This window comes from Lactuca virosa, chromosome 6, assembly GCF_052849685.1.
Source record: "Lactuca virosa cultivar CGN04683 chromosome 6, Lactuca_virosa_CGN04683_v6, whole genome shotgun sequence".
NCBI classification, from domain to species: domain Eukaryota; kingdom Viridiplantae; phylum Streptophyta; class Magnoliopsida; order Asterales; family Asteraceae; genus Lactuca; species Lactuca virosa.
This window is the reverse complement of record NC_136431.1, coordinates 203,845,888-203,870,337: the sequence shown is the minus strand read 5'-3', so window position 1 is coordinate 203,870,337 and position 24,450 is coordinate 203,845,888. Positions and strand designations below refer to the sequence as shown.

At 36.0% G+C, this 24,450-nt stretch overlaps 1 protein-coding gene across 2 annotated transcripts; it reads left to right on the top strand.

The window, feature by feature from the left end:
* The first annotated feature begins 1,672 nt into the window (after positions 1–1,672).
* Positions 1,673–6,253, top strand: LOC145118667 (PAS domain-containing protein tyrosine kinase family protein). 2 transcript variants are annotated; one of them, XM_079054362.1, is made up of 15 exons: positions 1,674–2,105; positions 2,501–2,903; positions 3,010–3,120; positions 3,220–3,309; positions 3,412–3,757; positions 3,855–3,895; positions 3,985–4,053; positions 4,153–4,253; positions 4,376–4,454; positions 4,590–4,688; positions 5,007–5,075; positions 5,178–5,227; positions 5,325–5,406; positions 5,624–5,718; positions 6,016–6,253. In XM_079054362.1, exons 1-15 carry the CDS (start codon positions 1,756–1,758, stop codon positions 6,086–6,088), a joined length of 2,058 nt encoding a protein of 685 aa, XP_078910488.1. In that variant the 5' UTR covers positions 1,674–1,755; the 3' UTR covers positions 6,089–6,253. The 2 variants fall into 2 exon arrangements, 1 of the variants encoding a protein (XP_078910488.1); XR_013713399.1 differs by lacking the exons at positions 5,624–5,718; positions 6,016–6,253 and having other exon boundaries at positions 1,673–2,105; positions 4,996–5,075; positions 5,325–5,404.
* The last annotated feature ends 18,197 nt before the right edge of the window (positions 6,254–24,450 follow it).

Sequence of the window (24,450 nt, the reverse complement as noted above, 5' to 3'; positions counted from 1 at the left end):
ACAAAAAAAGCCTTTATGGATTTGACAGAACCCGACTTTGTTTGTTTCGACACATTCTAAAATCAATATGACTTGATTCGAAACTGTTACCCAAACGACCAAACCTTTTGATCCATTCATTTCGAGAAAACTACAAACACCCTCCAAATAGTTTATTATTTCGAAAAATATGAAACGTGGTCACTTTATTACCGCTCGAATGTAAACAAGAACAAAAGTAGTTTGTAAACGGCATGCACTTGCCCTATCAGTCCACGAGTTGGGCTGCAAAGACTCGATGTAACTTGTCAAAAATAGCAAGTTTAGTAGACGTGTCATCCCTTTATTAGTTTTAGTCTTCGGCAACTTCAATGTCTCACGTGAGCCCCACGTTTTACCCAATAATTTCTGTGCTAAAGACTAAAGTATCCCACTTGCCAATTACACATTTTGGCACCATGGAATTTCATCATGTACATTTCAACCCCATATAGTATGGTGGACTTGCAACAAAGTTACTGAATGATCTCGAAAATGATATCTAAAATGGTGGAATTGTTGATGTAAAATATGATACATCGTACCATGAAATTGTTTAAATTGTGAGAAAGAATATTATCTAACTAGTAAGCTAGTTAAAAAAATTGGATCTAATCATTTCAAATGACCATATATGTCTTGTTGAAACAAAAACAATTATAAATTTAGTCAAAATATGACATAATACATTTAAAATTACGCATATGTCACTTTTAAATCTACAAGTGATTGCAACATACACCCCATATAAATGACAATTCATGTACCTTCATAAAGTTGATAGCAATATCGTATCATAGCTTTTAATGTGCACCATGCAAACCACCGCAAAATCTTATTTAAATAATAAGTGATGCAACATTACAAAATATCTCATATAAGTACAAATAGTAGTTATATTTTATTGTGTGGGTACGTAACTTGTCAAAGTTGTTACGTATACATATCTAGCCTGTAGGCTAAAGTTGATTTTAAAAATCCTATTCTATGAACCAAAACTAGGGGTGCGCACAAGTTGGTCGAAACCAACAAAACATGAGTAATTTGGCTAGTTGTAATAATGTGAGAATCTATTAATTTTTTTAGTTAGAATAATAATTCTAACTAAAAAACTAATAGTTGCATTCGTCGTTATACATGATAAGACTAGAGACATTTTTTGTTGCTATTTTGATGATAAAAATAAGGATATTTCATGTCTTTTGAACAAACAAGAAATTGAAAATCAGTATATATCTCCATTGATCTTGTTGGCATCATTATCAAAACATAATACACATTATCATATATCATTCTACCCAAAAGAATGGGCAAAAAGGATTTAAAAGCCTCAATTTGTCCAAAACTACTAACAGCTAGAACCAATATGATTTGGTTTAATTTGACTATTTGGCAAAATAACTAAATGGGTAACCCGTTTTTATAATAATTCCATGTTATCGTTACTAATTTGGCTAATATTGTTACTTTTTAAATAAACCAAACTAAAGTAAGGAAATCAAAATTGAAAGTCGAAGAATAATTAATGTAGGGATGATTTTCAATTTAAATCCTTACATCAAAAGTAAAGGGGAAATTATGCAACTTCACTAAAACTAGGGTGCTAACTGTAAATTACTTCTGTTGCTACTTGCTATGTTCAGCTCCAATGGCGGTTATTGCATCAACTTTGAGGCTCGAGCATATATGCAATAGAAGCTCCCGCTCAATGGATGCCACACCAGGAAGCAATTTCATATGGCTCTGTCAACCATTAGTCACGGCTATGCTCCGTCGGATACTACCAGCGGCGGTGATGATTCACCGATTTACCAACTTCTCCTCGACCGTTGCCGGAGCTTGGAGACAAGTTACGCCAACCTCCAAGAGCAATTCCACATGCTTGAGCAAGGACATGCTTCATCTTATAATCATGGAACTCTACTTCAGAAAGAAGTGATTCCTTCACGATCCGGTATTTCGCCATTCTCAGGCTGGAGTAATGTCCCGGATGCTTTACCCGTGGGTTTTTCGTACAAGAGAGCGTTGGATCAGTTAGGTCACGCGGTTTACGTGAGCAAAGCTATCAGTCGAACGATCATTTACTGGTTAGCTAATTCGAATTTTAAGCTAATTTAGTTGAGTTCATTCCATGTTTTTAAAAAAATTGTTACAAAATTTGAATTTATAGTACAGTAATTGAAATAAGTGTCGCAATTTTACAACTCGATCATTTCCAATCCGATACAAAATCCTTTGTATCATCAAAAACACTCCTTAATTTATAGTATAATGCGATATATATGTAGTTCCCACTTCCCAATCTTTGAACATAGATAATCTAGTGATTAAATTTAAGGGAAACATCATGAGATTATGGATTCTATATTTCTATATGTTTATGCAAACTGGAAAGCTTGTTATCTTATCTAATAGGAAGTATGTATTGTGTTGATGAGTAATGCCATCCAAGTGTTCGATGAAAGTTCACCATATGTTCCAGGAATCGTTCTGCTGAGAAACTGTTTGGCTACGAGGACTATGAGGCGCTTGGGCAAACAGTCACAGACTTACTTATATATGATGAGTTTCAAACATCTTCAGAGAAGATCTTGGAAAGGGTGAGGTCTGGTCAAAGTTGGGCAGGTCAATTTCCTTTCAGGAAGAGATCGGGTGTGACATTTATGGCTTTAGTAAACAAGAGCCCATTATATGAAGATGGTGAGCTTGTCGGTATTGTTACAGTTGCTAGTGATGCAACTATTTTCAATAAAATAAAATCAGAAAACCCAAGAACATATGAGGAGGATCCTACAAATGACCAAAATAGAACAACAAAGGGGTTAAACTTTAAGAAACTTCAATGGCATTCACCACAGCAGTTATCATCTTTTGTCTCCAATCTGGTTCGTGCTTCTCAATATTATATTTCTACACTTTTGTAGTCCACAAATCTTTCTCTGTTTTCAGTTTTTAAACTAAGTTATGTTCTTGTTTCTTGAACCGAATTAGACCTCGAAAGATATCTTGCGAAAAGGTGGAGGGCAAAATCGTCATACACGAGATACATCTGTGGACATGGATGGGAACATTGCAGATTTAGAGAAGCCTCCAAAAGCACCTGTAAGTTACCAGAAAAGCTTCTAAAAATGAGTTTTCTGACAGATTTATAACTCTTGAGACATTGTTTTCTGTTCTTAAAAAATCAATTTTTTATTGCAGCCCACGAAGCGTGGTTTTGGTTTTAGCCTCTTTAAGAAAACCACTGGTGCTGAAATTGGAGAGGATGAATTTTCTGAACCAAATAACTATGTATGTACTCCTTTTATGCACTAATTGATAAACCAACTTCAAAGATTTCATAATTCATGTAAATAAGAACTGTTTTTGGGGACAAAATTGTGGGACATGTAGGCAGCAAAAATGTTTTCAAAGTTGAACATTCAAAGAACTTCAAACATACAACACGAAGGTTCAAGTGATGGCTCAGAAAGCCATAATGCAGTGAACATGTCAAGTTTTCAACAAAGATCAACAACTGCAGCTCCCTGCAACACATCTTTTGTTGCAGAATATGAAGAAGATGGATTTTCTTATGAGCAAAATGGGGGTTTTGAGGAGGCAAAACCAGTTCATCGGTTGAATATTTCAGCTTTCCAATTTACAAGAAAAGAATCGGAGGTTGAAAATGATCTCAACTTTGTAGATGATTGTGAAATCAGATGGGAAGATCTTATTTTCAAGGAAGAAATTGGGCATGGTAAGGATGTGATAATTAATTTTTATTTTTATTTTATTTTTTTATTCATAAATGTTTCTGAAAAATTAAAATATTAATAAATTTCTTACCTTTTCAGGATCATTCGCAAGGGTATACCGTGGAATTTGGAATGGATCAGTAAATCCTTCAAAACTACAACTTTCCATATATTGAAAAAATATATTCTTTTACTAAATTTTTAATCTTTTTGTTACTCCTTGAATCAGGATGTTGCTGTTAAAGTATATTTTGGTAATCAATATAGTGAGAAGGCTTTGCAGGACTACAATAAAGAGGTATAACCACTTCTACTTTATTATTATTATTTTTTTCAATCAAACCATAAAATGTATCACATGGATATGAACTTTAATGAATTGTGTTTTTAACTTCAGATTGATATAATGAAGAGACTCCGTCATCCAAATGTGTTACTTTTTATGGGATCTGTATGTTCACAAGATAAACTTGCCATGGTCACAGAGTTACTACCCAGGTAATTATAAATTTATAATTAAAGATCTTTACAAAACTAGAATCTAATAAATGCATAATTACTTTATAAAAATTAGCTCAAGGGGTCCTAATCAAGTTTATTTTTATATATATTCTGATTAGGGGAAGCCTTTTTAACGTTCTACACAATAGTGGTAACTCTTTAGATATTAGACGACGTTTAAGGATGGCTGCTGATGTTGTAAGTTTTTTTTTATTTTTTTATTTTTTTATTTTTTTTTCTCAAATATCAATTATCAACTTTTTTACCACCCACCTTAAAAGTTAAAAAAAAAAAAAAGACTTATTATTATTATTTTTTGTTTTTTTATTGTAGGCAAGAGGTATGAACTATTTGCACCACAGAAATCCTCCAATTGTACACAGAGACCTCAAGTCTTCAAATCTTCTGGTTGACAAGAACTGGTCTGTGAAGGTAGTGTTTCCCTGAATGCCCTTCTTTCACCGGACAAACTTTCTAGGTCTATTTTTGATGATCAGGATGAGGAGGGCGTTTATGTCTTTTCCACACACTTGTGATATTGAGAAAGTTCATGTCCCACCTTTTTGGGTGGGACAAAAACAAAAGTTTCCAATTTTTTGTCCCTATTGACATCAATCTCGGTCCTACTCCAATGCGTGTGGGATGCAGTACAGGTGTCTTGTCAAACACAGTACAAGATGTTTTGTCATGTCATGCCATATTGTCATTATTCCCTAATCATGACACAAACTACTTTTAGCTTGTCAACAGGTTGGAGATTTTGGCTTGTCAAAGTTAAAACATGCAACCTTTTTAACTGCTAGATCAGGGAGAGGCACAGTAAAAATCTTGTCTATCTACTATTCTTCTTGATAATATTTAATTAAAGATTCTATTTATTTATTGTTATATGAACTTTTTCATGTCATATATATTCTGCAGCCTCAATGGATGGCACCCGAAGTTCTTCGTAACGAACCTTCAAACGAAAAGTGAGCTCCAAATGTCCACTTTTTTATTTTATATAAAAACTTGACTTTTGTTGTATAAAAAATGGTAACAAAATGTTATTTTTGTGTTGATCAATAGATCCGATGTGTTTAGTTTTGGAATCATACTCTGGGAATTAGTCACACAATGCATCCCTTGGAGCAATATGAATCCCCTACAGGTATCTCTCAATCTTTCCACTCTTTACTGTCTGTGGTCCCCACATGTTTGTCCTAGCCTAAGGAAACAATCCAAAAAGCAAATTTTCAAATTATATCCTAATAAGAAAAAGAATGAAAAGTACAATGCTATAACTTTCTTGTTACAAAAAATTAACTTTTACACTAGTGTAAATTTGTTATATTCATAAATTAATATTTTTCTTTTAACGTGTGAAGGTTGTTGGAGTTGTGGGGTTCATGGACAGGCGGTTGGACTTACCAGAGAATCTAGACCCATCTCTCTCCTCTATCATCCAAGATTGTTGGCAAAGGTAATCATTCTATATTTGCAACAAATAGCAACTTACTTTTTATAGCTTCCTACTTTCGTTTCTCTTAAACAATAGTATTATATTTCTGAAAAATCTAGCTGTTTATAGCAATGTCATTCAAATACAAAACAATTTTCACTGCTATTATAATGGGGTAAATTTTTCAAAGTACTGTGTGTTTTAATATGAAAAAGATTAAAAGTACAATACTGTAATAAAAAGAAATGAAAATACAATGTTGTGATACATAAACAATTTAGTTTTTGTTTTCCTTATTTGTGACATTAAAATACACAGCAATCCGGAGCTTCGTCCATCTTTTGAGGACATTATGCAGAGACTCCCGGGTCTAATCCAAAATCTTAATTAAAGCAATGAAGAAGGGCGAATTGGGGAAAGGTCTTCATCAATGCATTGTAATTGTTTTTCTTTTTCGGGGTTAATTTAGGAATTTTAAGAGGGTTTTTGTCACTTTTACTTTATATAAATATGACACACATGTAACATTTATACGTATAATATTACAATTTTCAAACTGTTCGCAACTCGTTTTCGTAGTTGATAACAATAAATTATGATTATTGACTAATTTAAATTAAATGTGGCCTTGGATGTATATATGTGATTTTTGAAACTAATATTCTAACAATGTAAAACTGAACGATTAAAATCAGGTTATTAGATCGAACGAACATTTTTTTTTGTTAATTGTAGCCGTTATTATTAGATTAGGTGTATATAAATGTTTGATAAGTTTAGAGTATATGATAAATTAATATATTAATATATAAAAGGATCAAAGATTATGTTTTATATGTTTTTGTAAATATGAAACCGACCAAATGATATAATGTTGACCATTGACTGGTAAGATTGATTGAGTCAACGATTTCGGCATCGGGCCAATGCAACGTGGGTCTAACCAAATTCCACGTGTGGCGACTTCCTCACAGCCTTTTTCAATTTTCATTTCAACGTTGTAATAGAAAACATCATATTAAAAGATACATATTTGATATTTGGTACTAAAATAATATACTTTTTATTGTTTTGTTTTTCTCTAACAAGTAACAACCGACGTTTTTTTAGTCTTCATCATCCACTCCCTTTTGTTTTAGTAGGCGGCGGTCTTTATCTGCCCGCATTGCATATGTTATAGAAAAAGTTAGCAAGAAACGAGCTGTAAATAAACATAAAAGGAATGAGGCTTTGCCGGTGGTCGTGTAGTATTATTTTCAGTGGCGACTTTAGTTACATTGATATCTCTTTAGTCAGTTATCTAGCAAACGAGATGGTATCGTCTAACTGTATGTTCTAGTTTTTTTGGTGAGACATAGCCTATTTTGCTTGCGCAATAGCACTTTATTGTGACAAAAAATTTCAATTGGTTTGGAGATATTGGAGACCACTTCAAGATCCAAAATGAACTTCTTTATTAAGAAAGCATCCTTTGATGTATCACATGTTGTTATATACTCAACAATAGTAGATGAATCAACAACTTTGTCTTACTTTCAACCCTTCAAGCGTACAACAATTATGTTGATACGAAATACAAAATGTTCAATGGGACTCGAAATCATCATGTTTGATTTGGAAGCTATCATCTATGTAACCCTCAAGACCTCTATGTACCATGAACATATCTCTAGTCCTTCTAAGTACTTATAATGTTTTTTACAACCTTATAGTGAATCTCAATTAGGTTAGATTGGTATATACTCTGGCATGCTTAATATATAAGATACATTAGGTCTAGCATAAAGCATACCATACATTATAGATCCTAACATTTGTAATATTCTCATTTTAGGCCTAAATGTTTTTGGCCTTTTTAGTAAAATTATAAAAACTAAATGAAATAAAATTAAATAATATTTTAAAAATAAATGAATTAGATATGAAAAATAAATGAAATAAATAACTATAATAAGTTTAAATTGATTAAGAATTATTAGAAGATCAATCATAACATTAAACAGAAAATTTGATTTAGAAGGACTAAAATTGCCAAATTCATGAAGCAAGAGTTTGACCTTATCTTGACTTATTAGGGACTAAATATAGTCAAGAATTATTTTCTAGTTCTTTTGTAAGAATAATGAAACTAGGCAGATTTGTAGAGGCTATTTGGCACTTAGGTGTGAAACTTGAAACTTGAGGGACCAAATGGTCATTAGAGTGAAAAATCTAAAAACCAAAAGCCTGGCCTTCTTCCTCCTTTATCATTCACGTTTTTTAGAGCTAGAGAAAATATTAATGACGATTTATGAAGCTTTGATAGAAATGAAGATGAAGTATGGAAGCTAGAATCACTTTTCTAAGGCTTTAAAGGTATAATTCTTGAAAGATTTATATATAAGATCACATTTTATAGCAAGTTACTACTTATAGATTATTTATTAAAATTTGATTACTAATAAATATTATCAAACACTTATATTTAAATTGATGAATTGTTGTTTTATGAAAATAATAATAAAAGATAATATATCTGATTATCCTCCCTAATAAATAAAGATCTTTTTGCCACATGTCACATTCTCATTTATTTTGCCACATGTAATTTTGTGATTATTTTAAATTAATTTATATTTCACATGTCATTTTATGGGTTTTACATTTTATTAAATTCTAGATAGTATTTAAATGCAATAATAAATGCATATCAATTTTATTAATGAACTTTTCTTCTAATTTCAAAATTACTAAATTAAAGATTCATTAGTTTCTTAATTTATTTATCTAAACTATTTGTTTAAATTTAAAAAAAAAACACTTTAATTTTTATAATTCAATATTTTCTCATTTTTCTTATAAGTTCATACTTCTCAAATTATTTAGTTTTTCTTTTAAATAAACTCATGTAATACATGGGTATCACACCTAATTTATATAATATGACATGATTATATAAATAGTGTACAACATTTTAGACTATTAGAAGTCCACTAGGATATGCCATGTACATTTAAATAATAAAAAGTGTTTAAGGCTTCTCCTTCCCTCTCTTAAGAACCATCCACATCATAAGAGTATAGGTGTATTGCTTGTTGACCATCTCTTACACCACATGTCTTTCATTATTAAAAGTATGAGCTTCATCTTATGAGTGTAAGTATATAAAGAAGAGTTGAAACAAAAACTATGCTAGTTTTTTTTTCTTTTTTTTGGCCTTAAAACCAAGAGCTCCCATGCTCTTCCCCTCTCCTCCTTCTTGCATTATGTAGTGAAGAATTAAGTGCTTAAGTTGTTTATCATTTAAAGCTTATTTAATATAATTTCTTTAAAGCTTAAGAAGTGTTTAATACAAGTGAGGACTGACATCTCTTTGTGGTTTACTCATGCTTGATGGATATTTGTATATTTGGTTTGATTAATCGAATAAAGATACCTTATTCGGTTTGATTTTAATTAATTTTTATTATATTGGCTAAACCGAAAAACTATTTAATTAATATATTTTTATAGTTTATACTTTATATCTATAAATTAATATTTTAGTTACTAAAAAAGGTTTGCATAACACATTATTTAATTATTAACCATTAAAAATTTGTAATTATTTCTATTTTGTATTAAAAAATAACAACCAATTTATTAAATGTATTTCTTTTATTTTCATGTACGACTAAGGATATATTAAAAAACCTCTACAATTTGTATAGCTACAACGTCACTTTTAGACAACATAACGTGAACAATCGAATATTATATGTTATGTATTAGTGTATTTTTTTTTGTAAAAGTTTAGTAAATCTTTTAATTTGATATTTATTTTTATATGCAAAATTTCATTCGATTTAACTAATAAATCAAACTGAATAAATGTAATCAAATAAATCAAAATCGATTAAATCAAACCTTATGCGGTTTGATTATATTTAGTTTTAAGATATAAAAAAAGAAAAAAAAAAAACTAAACCAAAATAAACCGAAAATCAAAAATCCGACCTAGTAACACTCATAAATTCTCACCCCTTAACACGATGAGAATAAAAGGTAGCCATTGCATGTGAGAACGTGTATCATAGATAATGTTGTGTGGGTATTTTTAGATTCTTTAGAAATTTGTTTGGTGCTTGGAACTTGGAAGTGTACTGTAAGAAACGGTGGATCAGTGTATGTTCAATATCCATGTTAACATCAAGGACCCCACTTTCGAGGAACAGATTTGAAGGCTGTCGCGTCTATATCATATCACCTATATCTATAATCCATGTGTTGTTCTATATTTCACTGATTAAAAAGTTACATTTCTAAATTTAAACACGTTAAATTTATAAAACGATCAAAGTAAATAAAAATATATTTGCACTGTCACACCCCACGTACATTGACGAATAACATATCATGGGGAATCCATATTATCTCCTATGCCGCAAATAATTCTTAAAATGCCTTTTTTTCCAAACATTTCAAGTTACTTCCCCATTTCAATGATTTTAGAAATTTAATTATGATAAAGAACCCATTTTGCTCCTTGTTTCTAAGATTACAAACAATAAACGACCCTTAATGTTGAAACTTAGAGATATCCGACTGGATTTTATCTTTTTGATTATTTAGATTCTACTACGTTGCTTGTGGTAATTTTAGTGTTATTAGTTAATAGCAAACAAATATGTATAATATGTATTCTACTTATTGTACACGTGTGTATTGATATAGTCAAAAAGTCAATAGTCATAGCATAGAATCATGAGTGTATATCTCACTCTCAACAACCCTTCTACTTGTATATAAGTATTTGCTCCGTGTGAAATTAGCATCAATTAGAAAATCTTCTTAATTATATGGTATCAGAGCTAAGGCTCAGTCCGTACAAAGTTCATTTTTTCTTTTCTCCATGGCTACCAGAACTACCAATCTTCTCAATTTGGCTACCACCACAGCCTCCACCCTCAACTTTCAGATTCCCCCAATTACCATTAGATTGGATCACAAAAACTATGCCTTATGGCGCACCACAATAATCTCAACACTAGAGACGTTTGATTTGGAGGATTTTGTGTTAAATCCTAAACCACCACCCGAGACGATTGACGTTCGAGCTGTTGCAGCGATACCAGCTACTGCTACTACTCCTGTTGTTGTCGCGGTTCCTGCCACTACCGCTCCAAATCCGGAGTATACCACCTAGAAGAAACGTGATAGTTTGTTTTGCTTTGGCTCAAATCTACACTTGTTGATCATGCGTCTGTCCTAGTCGCCCGCTCCACCTCATCTCGTGCAGCCTGGCAGACAATTGAAAAACTGTTTCAAGCTCAAACTAGGGCATGTCAAATGCAACTGAAGGTTCAATTGCAAACTCTGGCAAAAGGTTCTATGACCATGCTTGAGTATATAGAGCGAAAACGCTCTATCTCTGATGCTTTGGCCGAAAATCTTCATCCTGTTCATGATGAAGATCTTATAGGCTACATTCTAAGTGGCTTAGATTCATCTTATGGAAGTTTCATTACCGCTTTTATGATGAAATCGGAAGTTCTAACTGTTGATGATCTTGTACGGTATCTATTACAGGAAGAAGCGAGACTTGAGCAAGAACACCTGCGTCTTGCTTCAGTCAATTCTGCCCTCACTGTTGCTGCCCTAAATGTCAACCGTTCTACCCACAAAACCCAACCTCATAATGGACAGGGCTCCAACTCTTCCTATGCTTCTCGAAATTCATATCCTAGAAAGAAGCGTATCATGTGTCAATTGTGTGGCAAACCTGGACATGAGGCAATTGACTGTTGGCAGCGAGGCAATCTCACAGATTATCCCTCCAGAAAACCAAATCCTAAAGGCAATCATCGCCAAGCTCACTTGACTCAACAAAGTCATTCTACAGTGTTTGATCCAGCTTAGTATGTAGACAATGGAGCAAATGATCATGTTACACCAAACCTCAACAAACTCAACATTGCTGATCCCTACACTGGAGATGATAAACTCCAAGTAGGAAATGGTAATAACTTGACTATCTCTCATATTGGATCTTCATCTCTGCCTCATCTTAAACTATCTAACGTTCTTCATGTTCCTGATCTCACAAAATCCCTTCTTAATGTATCAAAACTCACTGATGATAATCCTGTTTTTGTTGAATTTTGGCCTAAAACCTGTTCTGTTAAGACTTTTCAGGGTCAAACTCTAATCCAAGGGGATAAAAAGGAGGGGCATTATCGGTTGCATCCTACCACTTTTCGCTCATCTCCAAAAGTCTTCAATTCCAGTCGAGTTTCTTTACATGGATGGCATATGCGGCTTGCTCACCCGCATGAATCGATTCTTAGGCGCTTAGTTTCAAGTTTTCAACTTCTTGTTTCAAATAATAAATTTCCTAATATTTGTGACTCATGTCAATTAGGAAAAAGTCATAGGATGCATCTTCCTACGTCTCATGTTATTTCTTCAAAACCGTTTGAATTGATTTATTCGGATGTTTGGGGGCTTTCTCCCGTTTTCTCTTTAAATGGTCATAGATATTTTATGTTGTTTATGGATGATTGCTCAAAGTTTATATGGGTTTATTTTATGTCTCATAAGTCACAAGTTTACCAAACTTTTCTTAATTTTGTCACAATGGTGAAAACACAATTTTCCTGTGACATAAAAAGTATGCAAACCGATTGGGGGGGAGGGGGGAATATAGAAATGTCTCTTCATTCCTTCAAACACATGACATCATTCACCGTGTATCCTGTCCACATACACAGGAATAAAATGGGGCAACTGAAAGACGAAATCGGGTGATTGTCGAAAAGGGTCTCACTTTACTAGCACAATCTTCATTACCAAATTTTTTTTGGGAACATGCATTCAAAACTGCAACATACTTGAACAATCGCACCATTACCCCTGTACTAAACTATGAATCTCCATACCAAAAGTTGTACAACAAAATTCCAGATTATTCATTTCTCAAGACTTTCGGTTGTCTTTGTTACCCCTATCTCCGAACCTATAACCCTCACAAAATCGATTTTCGATCAAAACCATGTATTTTCTTGGGGTATAGTGCGTCTCATAAAGGGTATATTTGCTACCATCAACCTACCTCAAAAATATATATATCACGCCATGTTGTTTTTTATGAAGAAAAATTTCCATATGATAGCTCAACTTCACCAAATCTCACACCCTCATCGCCATATAATGATTTATCTCCACAAATTGTTGCTACCCTTAATCCATTTCCCAGTCCGATTTCTCAAATCCCAATACCTGGTCTGATTTCTCAAGGTCCAATACCTGGTCCAGCTCCTCAAGTTCACATGGATGAGCCAACTACATCTAACAGCCCACCATCACATGAGCCCATTTTCTCTACCCTAACACCTGAGGTGTCTCCATTGTTAGCTCCAAATTCCACTGCGAGAACAACCAACAATTTTTCGCCCAACTGAAAATAATCAACATCCCATGATCACTAGGGCACAGGCGAACTCTCTCAAACCAAAAGTGTTTCTTTCTGATGGTTCATCTCTCAATTTCGAGCCGACTAATTTCACCCAAGCCAACAAACATAAGTGCTAGCGTGATGCGATGAAGGCAGAATATGATGCTCTTGTGAAAAACAACACTTGGTCTCTAGTATCTTGTCCCCCTAACTCTAACATTGTTGGCTGCAAATGGATTTACAGGATCAAGAAAGGGGCTGATGGTAAAATTGAAAGATATAAAGCCCGATTGGTGGCTCAAGGCTTCAATCAAGAGGCAGGGGTTGACTATTTTGACACATTTAGTCCGGTAATTAAAACTACCACCATTCGTTTAGTTTTGTTGATAGCACTTTCAAAAAATTGGAGAATTCGAAAATTAGACATCAACAATGCTTTTTCTAAATGGTGACTTAGTTGAGACTGTGTACATGAAACAAGCAAAGGGCTTCGAAGATGCAACACATGTCTGTAAACTACACAAAGCACTCTATGGGCTAAAACAATCACCCAGGGCTTGGTTTAATAAACTCAAGACATACCTGGTCTCAAATGGCTTCCGTGCATGTCAATCTGACACTTCTCTCTTTGTTCATGTTTCACAGATAGCAACTATTTATGTCTTGATATATGTTGATGATCTGATTGTCACAAGTTCAGATGATGCCAAAGTTTCTAATTTCATCTGCAGTCTCAACAACCAATTTTCTCTAAAAGACATGGGTGACTTACATTATTTTCTGGGTTTGCAAGTACACAAGTCTAAATCTGGTATCACTTTATCTCAAGAATCTTATGCCACAAACATATTGAACAAAAGCAATATGTCTCTTTCATCTCCAATGACAACACCATCTGATCCTTACAGTCGTTTGGTCAAACAAGGAGACCCATTCTCTGATCCTAAACTTTATCGTCAAATAGTTGGGTCTCTACAATATGCAACCATCACTAGACCTGATATAGCATACTCAGTGAACCGTGTTTGCAAATTCATGCACTCCCCCACCAATCGCCATTAGCAAGCCGTTAAACGCATACTCCAGTATTTAAATGGGACTCGCAATTACTCACTTAACTTCAAATCCACCAATGCAAAGGGTCTACATGCTTTTTCTGATTCAGGGTGGAACTCTGATCCCGACGACAGTCGTTCCCAATATGGATTTGTAATTTTTCATGGTTCTAATCTGATAAGTTGGACTTCCAGGAAACAACGGGTAGTTGCTCGATCAAGTACTGAAGCTGAGTATCGTGCATTAGCTCACACCACTGCAGAATTGTTATGGCTCAAACAACTAATCCAAGACTTACAAGTTCCTATTTCAGCTCCTCCTTTGCTCTTATGTGACAATGTAGGAGCTATTTTCATGACAAAGAACCATGTCGTTAGTACACGATCTAAGCACATTGCTTTAGATTTTCATTTTATAAGAGAACAAGTTGAGTCCGAGCAGCTTAAAATTTCTCATGTCTCAAGTGTGAATCAACTTGCAGATGTCTTCACTAAACCACTGGGAAAAGATTGCATCAATGTCCTTCGTTCCAAGCTTCAAGTGCGTCCCAGTCTTCAGCTTGCCGGGGGGTAATAGCAAACAAATATGTATAATATGTATTCTACTTATTGTACACGTGTGTATTAATATAGTCAAAAGGTCAATAGTCATAGCATAGAATCAGGAATGTATATCTCACTCTCAACAACCCTTCTACTTGTATATAAGTACTAGGCGAATCCCCCCGCGTTGCGCGAGAATAGAATTATATAGTTAAAATAATAACTATTACCAAATTATTATTTAATATTTCTACTTTGAAACAAAATGTTAGTAGTAAAGCAAACATATAGTTAACATATTAGTTTTATTAAACATTATAGTTTAATTTTTAAGTCATTGTGATATATACAATTATTTGATAATTTTATAAACCGTTTAAAATTTTGTAAATTATATATCAAATGAATGATAATATAACGGGTAACAAAACGTATGAACAAAAATATGAACTGCAACTTCTAGTAACATAAAAATAGAAAAACAATTATTATAACATTTGTATTAAAAAAGATATATATACAACGAATAATAAAAAATATGAAAAATAAACACTATAACTTTTAATAACATAAAAAAACTAAAACATCTATTATAACATTTATATTAACTCTTCATATTTAAATCACAAATCTCTTCAAATACATTAATGTTTTTAATGAGCAAAACTTTACAACCTTATAAAAGAAAGGAAAATAAAAAGTTATTAGTGATTACTAATTAATAATTATAAGTTAAAAACTCTTGAGTTGTAACTAATAAATATACATAAATTAGAAAACTCTTGAGTTGTAGTGTGAGTTTCAAATGAATGCGGTACTTGGAAATGTATATTTATTATTATTATTATTATTATTATTATTATTATTATTATTATTATATTCGTCTAAATAATTGGGTTTGATGCATCATTTTAATCCCTTCAATTATTAAACATAAAGATATTTAATTATAAATTTATAACATACATAGGTGTATATACATGTTAAACAAATCACATATAATATATATATATATATATATATATATATATATATATATATATATATTCGTAAATGTCATATGTAATTCTTGTCGTAGTAATATGGATAAATTACTTTCATATGAAGAACATATCATGATAAGTCTATCATAATTACATATCAAATGTTCAAAATTATGTTATCTTTTAAATATTGTCTTTTAAATATGTTGTGTAGGATAACCCAACAAAAAAATAATAGAAAATAAACATAATCAAAATAGAAAAACTACAATCAAATAAATAAGAACATTGGGTGGTTGAATATATAAATAAAGATGTTACATAAACATACATTTAAATCAAAAGAAAAAACTAACATTCGTCAACTTTGCTCAAACAAAAAAACCTATATTCGTTTTATGAATCTTCTTTCTTCATTTAACACCATTCAACCATAGAAACTTGATGACAATTCTTCACTAACCTGCAATCAAAATATTTTTCTTGAAAAAGAAGAATCAGAAAGATATTTCAAGCAAAACATTGATGTTTGGAGAGTCACATTCAAGATTGAGTAATACACACAAATCACATATAAAGATTAAATAAGAAACTGAATATAAAGAAAGGATATAAAAGCTTCATTTGTTTTGGTTGAAAGAAAAAAATCATATTGCAATTACCATCGATGTGACATAACCCATTTCTTCAAATCATCATATTTGAATCGTGAATGTTTCAACTATATGAAAACTTTTGAATCACAATATCTTCAAATCCTTCTTACATGTAAGATTTTATATAACACAAAAGACACAAAAGATTGGCCTTTTATAGTAAACTTTTCACTAAATGTTAATTAAACATAATATAAGTTATAAAACTTTTGAGTGTTAAATCATAATTAAGAAAACTTTTGAGTTGCATTAGTTAAAAAAGGGGGTTTCAAATGAATGTGATTTGAGGAAGTTAAAAAATGGGGTTTCAAATGCATGAGATTCAAGAAAAAATGCTAGCTTTATAAGTATGTATGATTTGCTCTGTGTGAAATTAGCATCAACCGGAAAATTTTCTTAATTATATTAGTATATTTTAGTGTAATTATTATTATTGTTGAGAGAGACCAAATTCAGTTCACCATCTAAGGTTGGAGACTTGGAGGTGCGGAGTGCACATGAATCGGAGTATTAAATGTAAACTTGGGCATACGGGGGTCCGACAGCAGCGCTCTTGAGTACATGGTTCCACGGGGCAGTGCTCCTTGCGGGGTCCAAGGGGCAGACCCCCTAGCCGTGGTTCCTCTGCGGTCAGCGGATGAGGTCAAGGAGCAGCGCCCCGAAACCTAAATGGATTTTTATATCAGGAAAAAGTCTGGACATGTATTTTCCTTCCAAATCCCACTGATAACATCCTGATGATGTAAGCATCGATTATGTACATTAACTATACTCTTTTGGCGCCATTTTGGGGTAGCCAACATAACCACTTTTCCTTCCATGTGGGGTAACCAACATTTAACCACTTTTCCTTCCTTGTTTAAATGCAAGGAAAAAGTTCTGAGGTTGATCATTCACATATACAAAATTGATCGTTAACAATTGTAACGTCCCAAAAATCATGATAAAACTTTTATTTTTTAGTTTAAGTAAAATCATTGTTTCATTCAAAACCCAAGTCATAAAAACCAAGTATCATATACAATTATCCCAAAATCAGAGTATCATAAAATCTCCAAAAACATATCACTAAAGGATGTGTACGATCACGCCTTCGCCTTGCTCCGATCATCTAAAGTACCTAAAACATAACACTTAAACTGTAATCCGAAACTTAGTGAGTTTTCACAAAATACCACACATGAAACATAAAAAAACATGTACATTGGGCCCATAACTTATGTATGGAATACCCCTACATGGCCCTCATCATAAGTCTGGATTGCCCCTGAGCCTACGACATGAGTCTGGAATGCCCTTCCCAGCCCTCATCCCATGTATGGAATGCTCCCAAGCCCATAGCACGAGTCTGTAATACCCTTACAGGGTCCTCAACCCATGTTCAGAATGCTCCCAATATCTTGGCATTCAACACAGAGCAAAACCGGCTCAACCAAAACCGTTACAATATGTCGATATATGCACATAAACAAATAACCAACAAATAACAGATAATCATGCAGTTCTAACAGATCGCTATAGCATAACAACATCCTAACCAAGATACATAACCTAGTGGGCCGACATTGGTGCCTTCGACCTACGAGTATAGTGAGGAAAACTCACCTCAATGTCAAGAAGGTAGCTGGACATATCACTACTCCGCCACTGGCTCTACCGACCACCTAAACATTAAACATGGATCAAACCTTAATTCCCTACCAAAAATACCCTATATGACTATGACATCCAGTCTTTTGAGGTATATTTTGTTTTAATTTTAAATTTGACTTTTGGGGGTCGCCACGATGTGCAAAAGATCGCCATAGTGTAGCGAGGTACTTCTGGTCACGAGTCACTTTTGACTCGCCACGACGTGGCAAGGAAGGCAATGGCTTGGCCACCGCTGACATCTTAACCCCTAAATTTTCGGGTTTGCACCCTATTTAAAGGAACGAGGAGGCCAAGGTTTGCTCACCCTCATCCTCCACCACCCTCTTTTATCCAAAAGAAAACCCTAATTCCTTTCCTCCATTGTATAACACCTCAAATTAAAAACCAAAATTTTCATTTTTAATTTGCCAAAATAAAGTTCCACAAACCAAGTCATCAAAAACATAACTGTCAAACAAACATCATCACAAATATAAGAGTATCTCAAACTGTCCTAGTAACAAATCTCCCAGCGAGTGTGTATAATCATACATTCGCCTTCCCGTGGTCCTTAGAAGTACCTGAAACACATAAATCAACAACTGTAAGCACGAAGCTTAGTGAGTTCCCCGAAATACCACCTACAACACAACATAAAATAAACAGCTATGAGTTATCAGCAACCCTGGGGACTATCAGCAGTCCCATTGGGCAACAGCACGCCCTATGGGTTATCAGCAACCCTGTAGACTATCCGCAGTCTCAGTCACACATACACAACATAATGTAAGATATCAGTTAGACCCAGTTGGTCACCACAAATACAACTATTCTACCACACATGTTAGAATAAGTGAGGAAACTCACCTGATACTGATGACAGATAAATCTCTCACCCGAACTGTCAGAACTAGACTCCACCTAATCAATAAAATAATTAACCATAATTAATAATTAAGGTCCATAACTCAACTTGCTAGTCCAAATCCCACAACTAATTCCCTTAAGGGTAAAAAAGACCATTTTTCCCTTCCCATGGTCCAAAACCCTAAATCTTGACTAAAGGTGAAAAGTCAACGAAAGTCAACTGCCCATCGCGTATGCTGGGCGTACTCTCTCTTACGCGGGGCATACAACTCGATCAGCGACCCATCGGGGACGGGATTGGCTATGCGAGGCGTATCTAGGAGTATGCCTGGCATACTCTGCCTGATCCAACTTCATTAAATTTTATGTCTTAATCCGTTGAGACACCTATCCCAATTTCAGATCTGACCATCCTTGGGTGTCTTAACCCATAAAGTCATCGACTTTAAGCATTTTCATGGCTAGAAAGGACCCAATCCAACAAAATTTAACTTCCATCACACTCTAAGTCACTTTACTCATGCATAGGCCAACGACGGTCGATCGACAGCATTTGCGAACACCGCATGGCAGCGCTGAATGAGATCCAATAGCGGCAGGCTTGCCCAGCCCTCCCACGACCACGACACCCTCAACTGCCGTCACCTTCGATCTCCAAAACTGAACGGTGACAGGTGGCGGCTGCGATCTTGGTGGGGTTTCCTTCGACCATTCACGACGACACAACCTTCATGGACCATGGTGGTGGTGCTCGCCGACTTCAGCAATGATGGTGCAAGGTGACTCGGCAGAGAGAGAGAGTAGCGGCGCCGGAGTTGAAGTAGGGTTAAGGTGGAGTTGCGGCTACTCTTCGCTAGGGTTAGGGTTCACTGTGGTGGCGGGTTTAATACCCCATGCCCCATACAAGTTTATCCCATATTAATAGGATCAATCCCTCCTTCCTCCGATTCTTTCAAAACTAATCCAAATGTTACCGTTTCTACCCTGACTCCAGAAACTCCTTTCAAATTAAACCCACAATTTACCCAACAGCCCCTCCTTTTACAATATCTTTCCAATATATGTCCAAAATTTACTCTTTTAACCCCAACCATTCAAGACCCTTTCAAATTAAGTCCAATATTATTCTTTAATCCCCGAAACTAACATTCCAATAATCATTAATTGATCTTGGACTATAATAGTATGAAATAATCATAATAATTACTTCCCGGGGTTCCTGATTTATTATTTAATTATTCTATGTAAACAGGATGTTACAATTCTCCCCCACTTAAATTTGATTTCGTCCTAGAAATCGTTTCTTCTCATTCCTTACACGTCGAACAACTTGCACTACAATCCCGAGCTTCACCCTAGCCTTTCCAAGGAAACCGTAACCAACCCTCACAGGGTTCCAAGACCTGAAAATAAACAAATCCCTTGCAATATGATCACATTTACTCAATCTGAAATCTGAAGTCTCGAGATGGTCTGGCTCCCTGACAGACTGCCCACACTGGATCATTTTCGAATGCATTGCACTTAACTCCCAACTGGCTACTCAACTTCTGATAACCCGAGGTTCCCACTAGAAAACAGAATCACAAATCCCACACTGCTAACTATGATCCTTTAGTTCCCGAACCACATACATATAATAACCGGCTCATATGCACAAATACTCATACCTGGCCCAATCAGCCTCGGGCTGGAATACCAGGCATGCCTACGACGGGTCCAGTCATCCATAGGATGGAATACTCTAGATCATAACACCACTATATACAAACTATGGTCTACACTCACAACTTGAGGTTCAGGGACCTACTTGTGTATTTCGCACAAACTCTTCTGATTCCTCGCAGCCGATTACGGCTCGCCCGAACCTCAACAATGTGTCCATTCCGAAAGCGCTCTAACAGAATAATGAACTACTAGGATCACTAGGCTCACAGCCTATGACTGGAATACCCCTACAAGGCCCTCAGCATAGGTCTGAATTGCCTCTAAGCCCACAACGTGAGTCTGGTATGCCCCACCTGGCCCTCAGCTCATGGCTGGAATGCTCCTGATAAACTATCAACCTTGTCCAAAAGAAAAACCTAACCAACGTCCTTCACACACCAACCAGTGCCACGATGCTGAAATCCCACCATGCACGATTCACTTATATAATAAGTTGCTCCCTAAGCAAACTCCTACAACTCACGATTGCACATGACCCTAGAATAGTATGATAGCCGAACTCTGAATCCAATTGCAAACTACATCCCAAACCTGATCAAGCACGTAAGCCGAACCAACCCTATTGCCACCTTGTATACCCGCCGTTACACATGAAGAATCACTACCATGTACATAATTGGGAATCCCTAACTCCACATTCACTCGCCACAAAGCCCATACTGGATCGAGACTGATCCGATTCTACTAATACCAAAGCTAGTCCAAGAAAACTTCCACAATTATTCCCAAGGTTACCGAAAATCCGAGTCCGATAAGAATCAAAAGTCTATTCCACTACTGAGGGGAAACATACCCCAAAGACTTAGGAAATGTAAGCACACTGCACAAGTAAATTGTTGATGCGTTCCTAGCTCCTCAACGGTCGCCTCTTGAATTTCCTCCGGAGATTTCCCGCCTTCTGGGAGGTTCACCGATTAACGCCTGTCCGACCCTTCTCGAAACCGCAATCTGAACAGCAACAGACAAAACTTTCAATGGCTGATGTTCAACCTGAAAATTCCCAATTCTGCTATCAAGCACTGAGATGACGCGATTCACATGCTGGGGAGTTTTACCGAACTCCCAACTCACACAAACCTCAAACCAAACAGCCACTTGGGTTGTCTTCCTTCCTGACAACGATGCAGAACTTATCCCATTTTCAAAACCGCTCATGTTTCTGAATCTCAGGACGATTCTCCCCCACTTAGATTCAACTAAGTCTTCACAATACATGAAAATTTGAGAATTCCCAATCCTTCTTACTTTCCAACGATCGATCTGACGACAACCGGACCTTTCCAACTAGTACTCCTTTACTAGCCAACCACAAGTGATCATACACTTATAAGAACTAGCTGAACACTTCCTGAATCCCAGTGAAACCGACAGTCCCTAAAGCTCGAATGATCCCACACCCAAATCTTGAAGTCCAAAAATAGATGCTCCAACTAATGTCTCAACAACGAGCTACTTCCCTTAGCGCTTTCCTCCGCCAATCAATAACGCTTACTAAAACCACTGAATCCTGTCAATACTGAATAACCATCCTGTGGGACCCTGTCCGCAGACCTCCCATATAATACTCTTCTTCCCAAAGTGCTCCATAAATCTCCCGCTCTTGACTCTAGAAATCATATCATTCAGGGTCTCGCACCCTGACTCACTCACCAGCTCAATCATGCACAGCTGAACTGCAATAGCTGAAATAACCTCTACCCTAAACCAGGCTACAACCACTCCCAAGACATAGTCTACAGTCCCGAAAGTGCAATAGATCTCACAATCAATCCTTACCGTCCGATACACGAGATCCAAGGCAAAATGGTCCTCCAAAATACTTATGCCACATCGACCCACCCGCGCTTACCAGTGCTAAACTACTGTCGCCAATCCTGGTGACCAACTAACCCCGAGCTAGAATACAACCTGATCCTGGGGTCACAAGCCTGCTCAATCATTTGAGCTCGTAAACTGAAAGGGCACATTCCTTGCCCTAGAAAACAACATTCCAATCCTATCAATTAACCATTCTAATTCCAGCTGCATAACTCCAACTGAACATAATCATTACTCCTTTCCGGAGTCCCCATGACTCACATTCCGGCCTCGAGCAAAATCCCCGAAGCCTCAAATCTAGAAACGCATGTGCTAGACTCTCCCGCTTAACCCGTAGAATGTAACAAGTACAGAACATCTCCCTGATCCCAAGTAACTGCAACCCTCTGCTCGTCAGAATATGTCCCAGTAACAAGTTCCCACCAATCCTTCATCCCGGACCTCTGCAGGTTCAGAGCGCGCCTGACCTTCTGGTCAGTAGAACATGAACATGTGAAGCAACATCCCTCCACATCATATGGCCACCTCATGGCTATAACCGAGTCATGAACCCTATCAACAGTCGGGGCTTCGCATCATCGAAGTCCCGATACTGGAAAGCCCGACTGGCTCCTCCCCCTGCCGTTGTTACAGCTGCTGAAGCTGCCACAGAAATCGTCTCGGCAATGGCTGCATAACGCTCATCAAAATACTCAACCATGACGGTCTTGATAGACCGAAAACTTCCCCGGAAATGTTCCCGGACAACCCAGATCACCTCCTCCCGGATGATCTCACTAACACGGTCCTCTGACAATACTGGCCTATCCTGGCTGCCAGCTCTCGATCCTGACCTGGATCCGGTCTCAAGACGTCTCGTAACTACCATTCTGGTAATACACCAGAAAGATCTCTAATAACCCATATAACGACAGGGAAACTACTCCCAACCAAACCCTAGGGTTTGTGACTTCCTTGCTACGCGTATGGGTCCTGTGCTTTCAGTAGTACGGGCCCATACTACCTTCCACACCTACCCATATTTGTCTCAAGTATCATCACAACGCCCTAACAATATACATAGTCATGGTGGTCGCCCAACCTCACTCCTAGAGGAATGCTAACTGTCTCACAACTCACCTACCGGTCTCACACAACCCACCCACCTATGAAACTTCTACCAACCCTGCATCACTCGTGTATGCTAACCATACATAACGCTGGATCCTATAGACTTTCGAATACCCGATCCTACCCTAAGCCCTTCATCAAACAAGAACAGGAAGTAAGGCCAAACCAAACATTCTTAGGCTATAAGATCTTAATTATGTACAGTCGTGATGCATACACAAGCAACTACAATAATGATGTCAATTTTATATAAGGAACCCCTAGGCTATCAGGTATCATACAATCATGCAATTCTATCATGCAATTCCTGAAGATCCCTAGCCTAGTACTAGCATGCTGTTCTAACATATCACATAATCAAATAACTGTATGGTATTTTGGGGTCTACTTACTGGCTCCGACTGATCGTACACCCTGCATCCTCCCTTACTTATTTTGAAAACCATTTTGAAAATCTTTTCCTTGATTTGAGACTGGAGTCACACGAGTGTTCCTCCAATTCACTTAAACCAAGGCTCTGATACCAACTTGTAACACCCATAAAATTCAAGCCAATTTAATACTTTTTAAACAATTCAAAACCCATTAGTCATTACAAAATGTTTTCAAAATAGTTTAATATCAGAGTATCCCAGAAACAAAGTCATAAAAAGTGAGGAGCTGTAAGATCACGCCTTTGCCTTGCCACTATTCCCTGATGTACCTGAAACAATAAACTGAAACTGTAAGCCCGAAAGCTTAGTGAGTTACCCCCAAAATACCGATACACATACAGTCCACATAACCATGTCAGCAATAACATAACAAACTGAACAGCATGTAATGGGTCCACGGCTTTACAGACTGGATTATCCCTGGGCCCACAGTGTGAGTCTGGATTGCCTACCGGGCCTACAGCTCACATCTGGATTTCCATCGAGCCCACAATACGAGTCTCCCTCAGCTCATCA

Excerpts from the sequence above, each read along its gene's own strand:
- LOC145118667 (XM_079054362.1), top strand. The coding sequence starts at position 1,756 with ATGGCTCTGTCAACCATTAGTCACGGCTATGCTCCGTCGGATACTACC. Across the intron at positions 4,254-4,375 it reads GTCACAGAGTTACTACCCAG|GGGAAGCCTTTTTAACGTTC; the intron begins GTAATTATAAAT and ends TATTCTGATTAG. Across the intron at positions 5,228-5,324 it reads AACGAACCTTCAAACGAAAA|ATCCGATGTGTTTAGTTTTG; the intron begins GTGAGCTCCAAA and ends GTTGATCAATAG.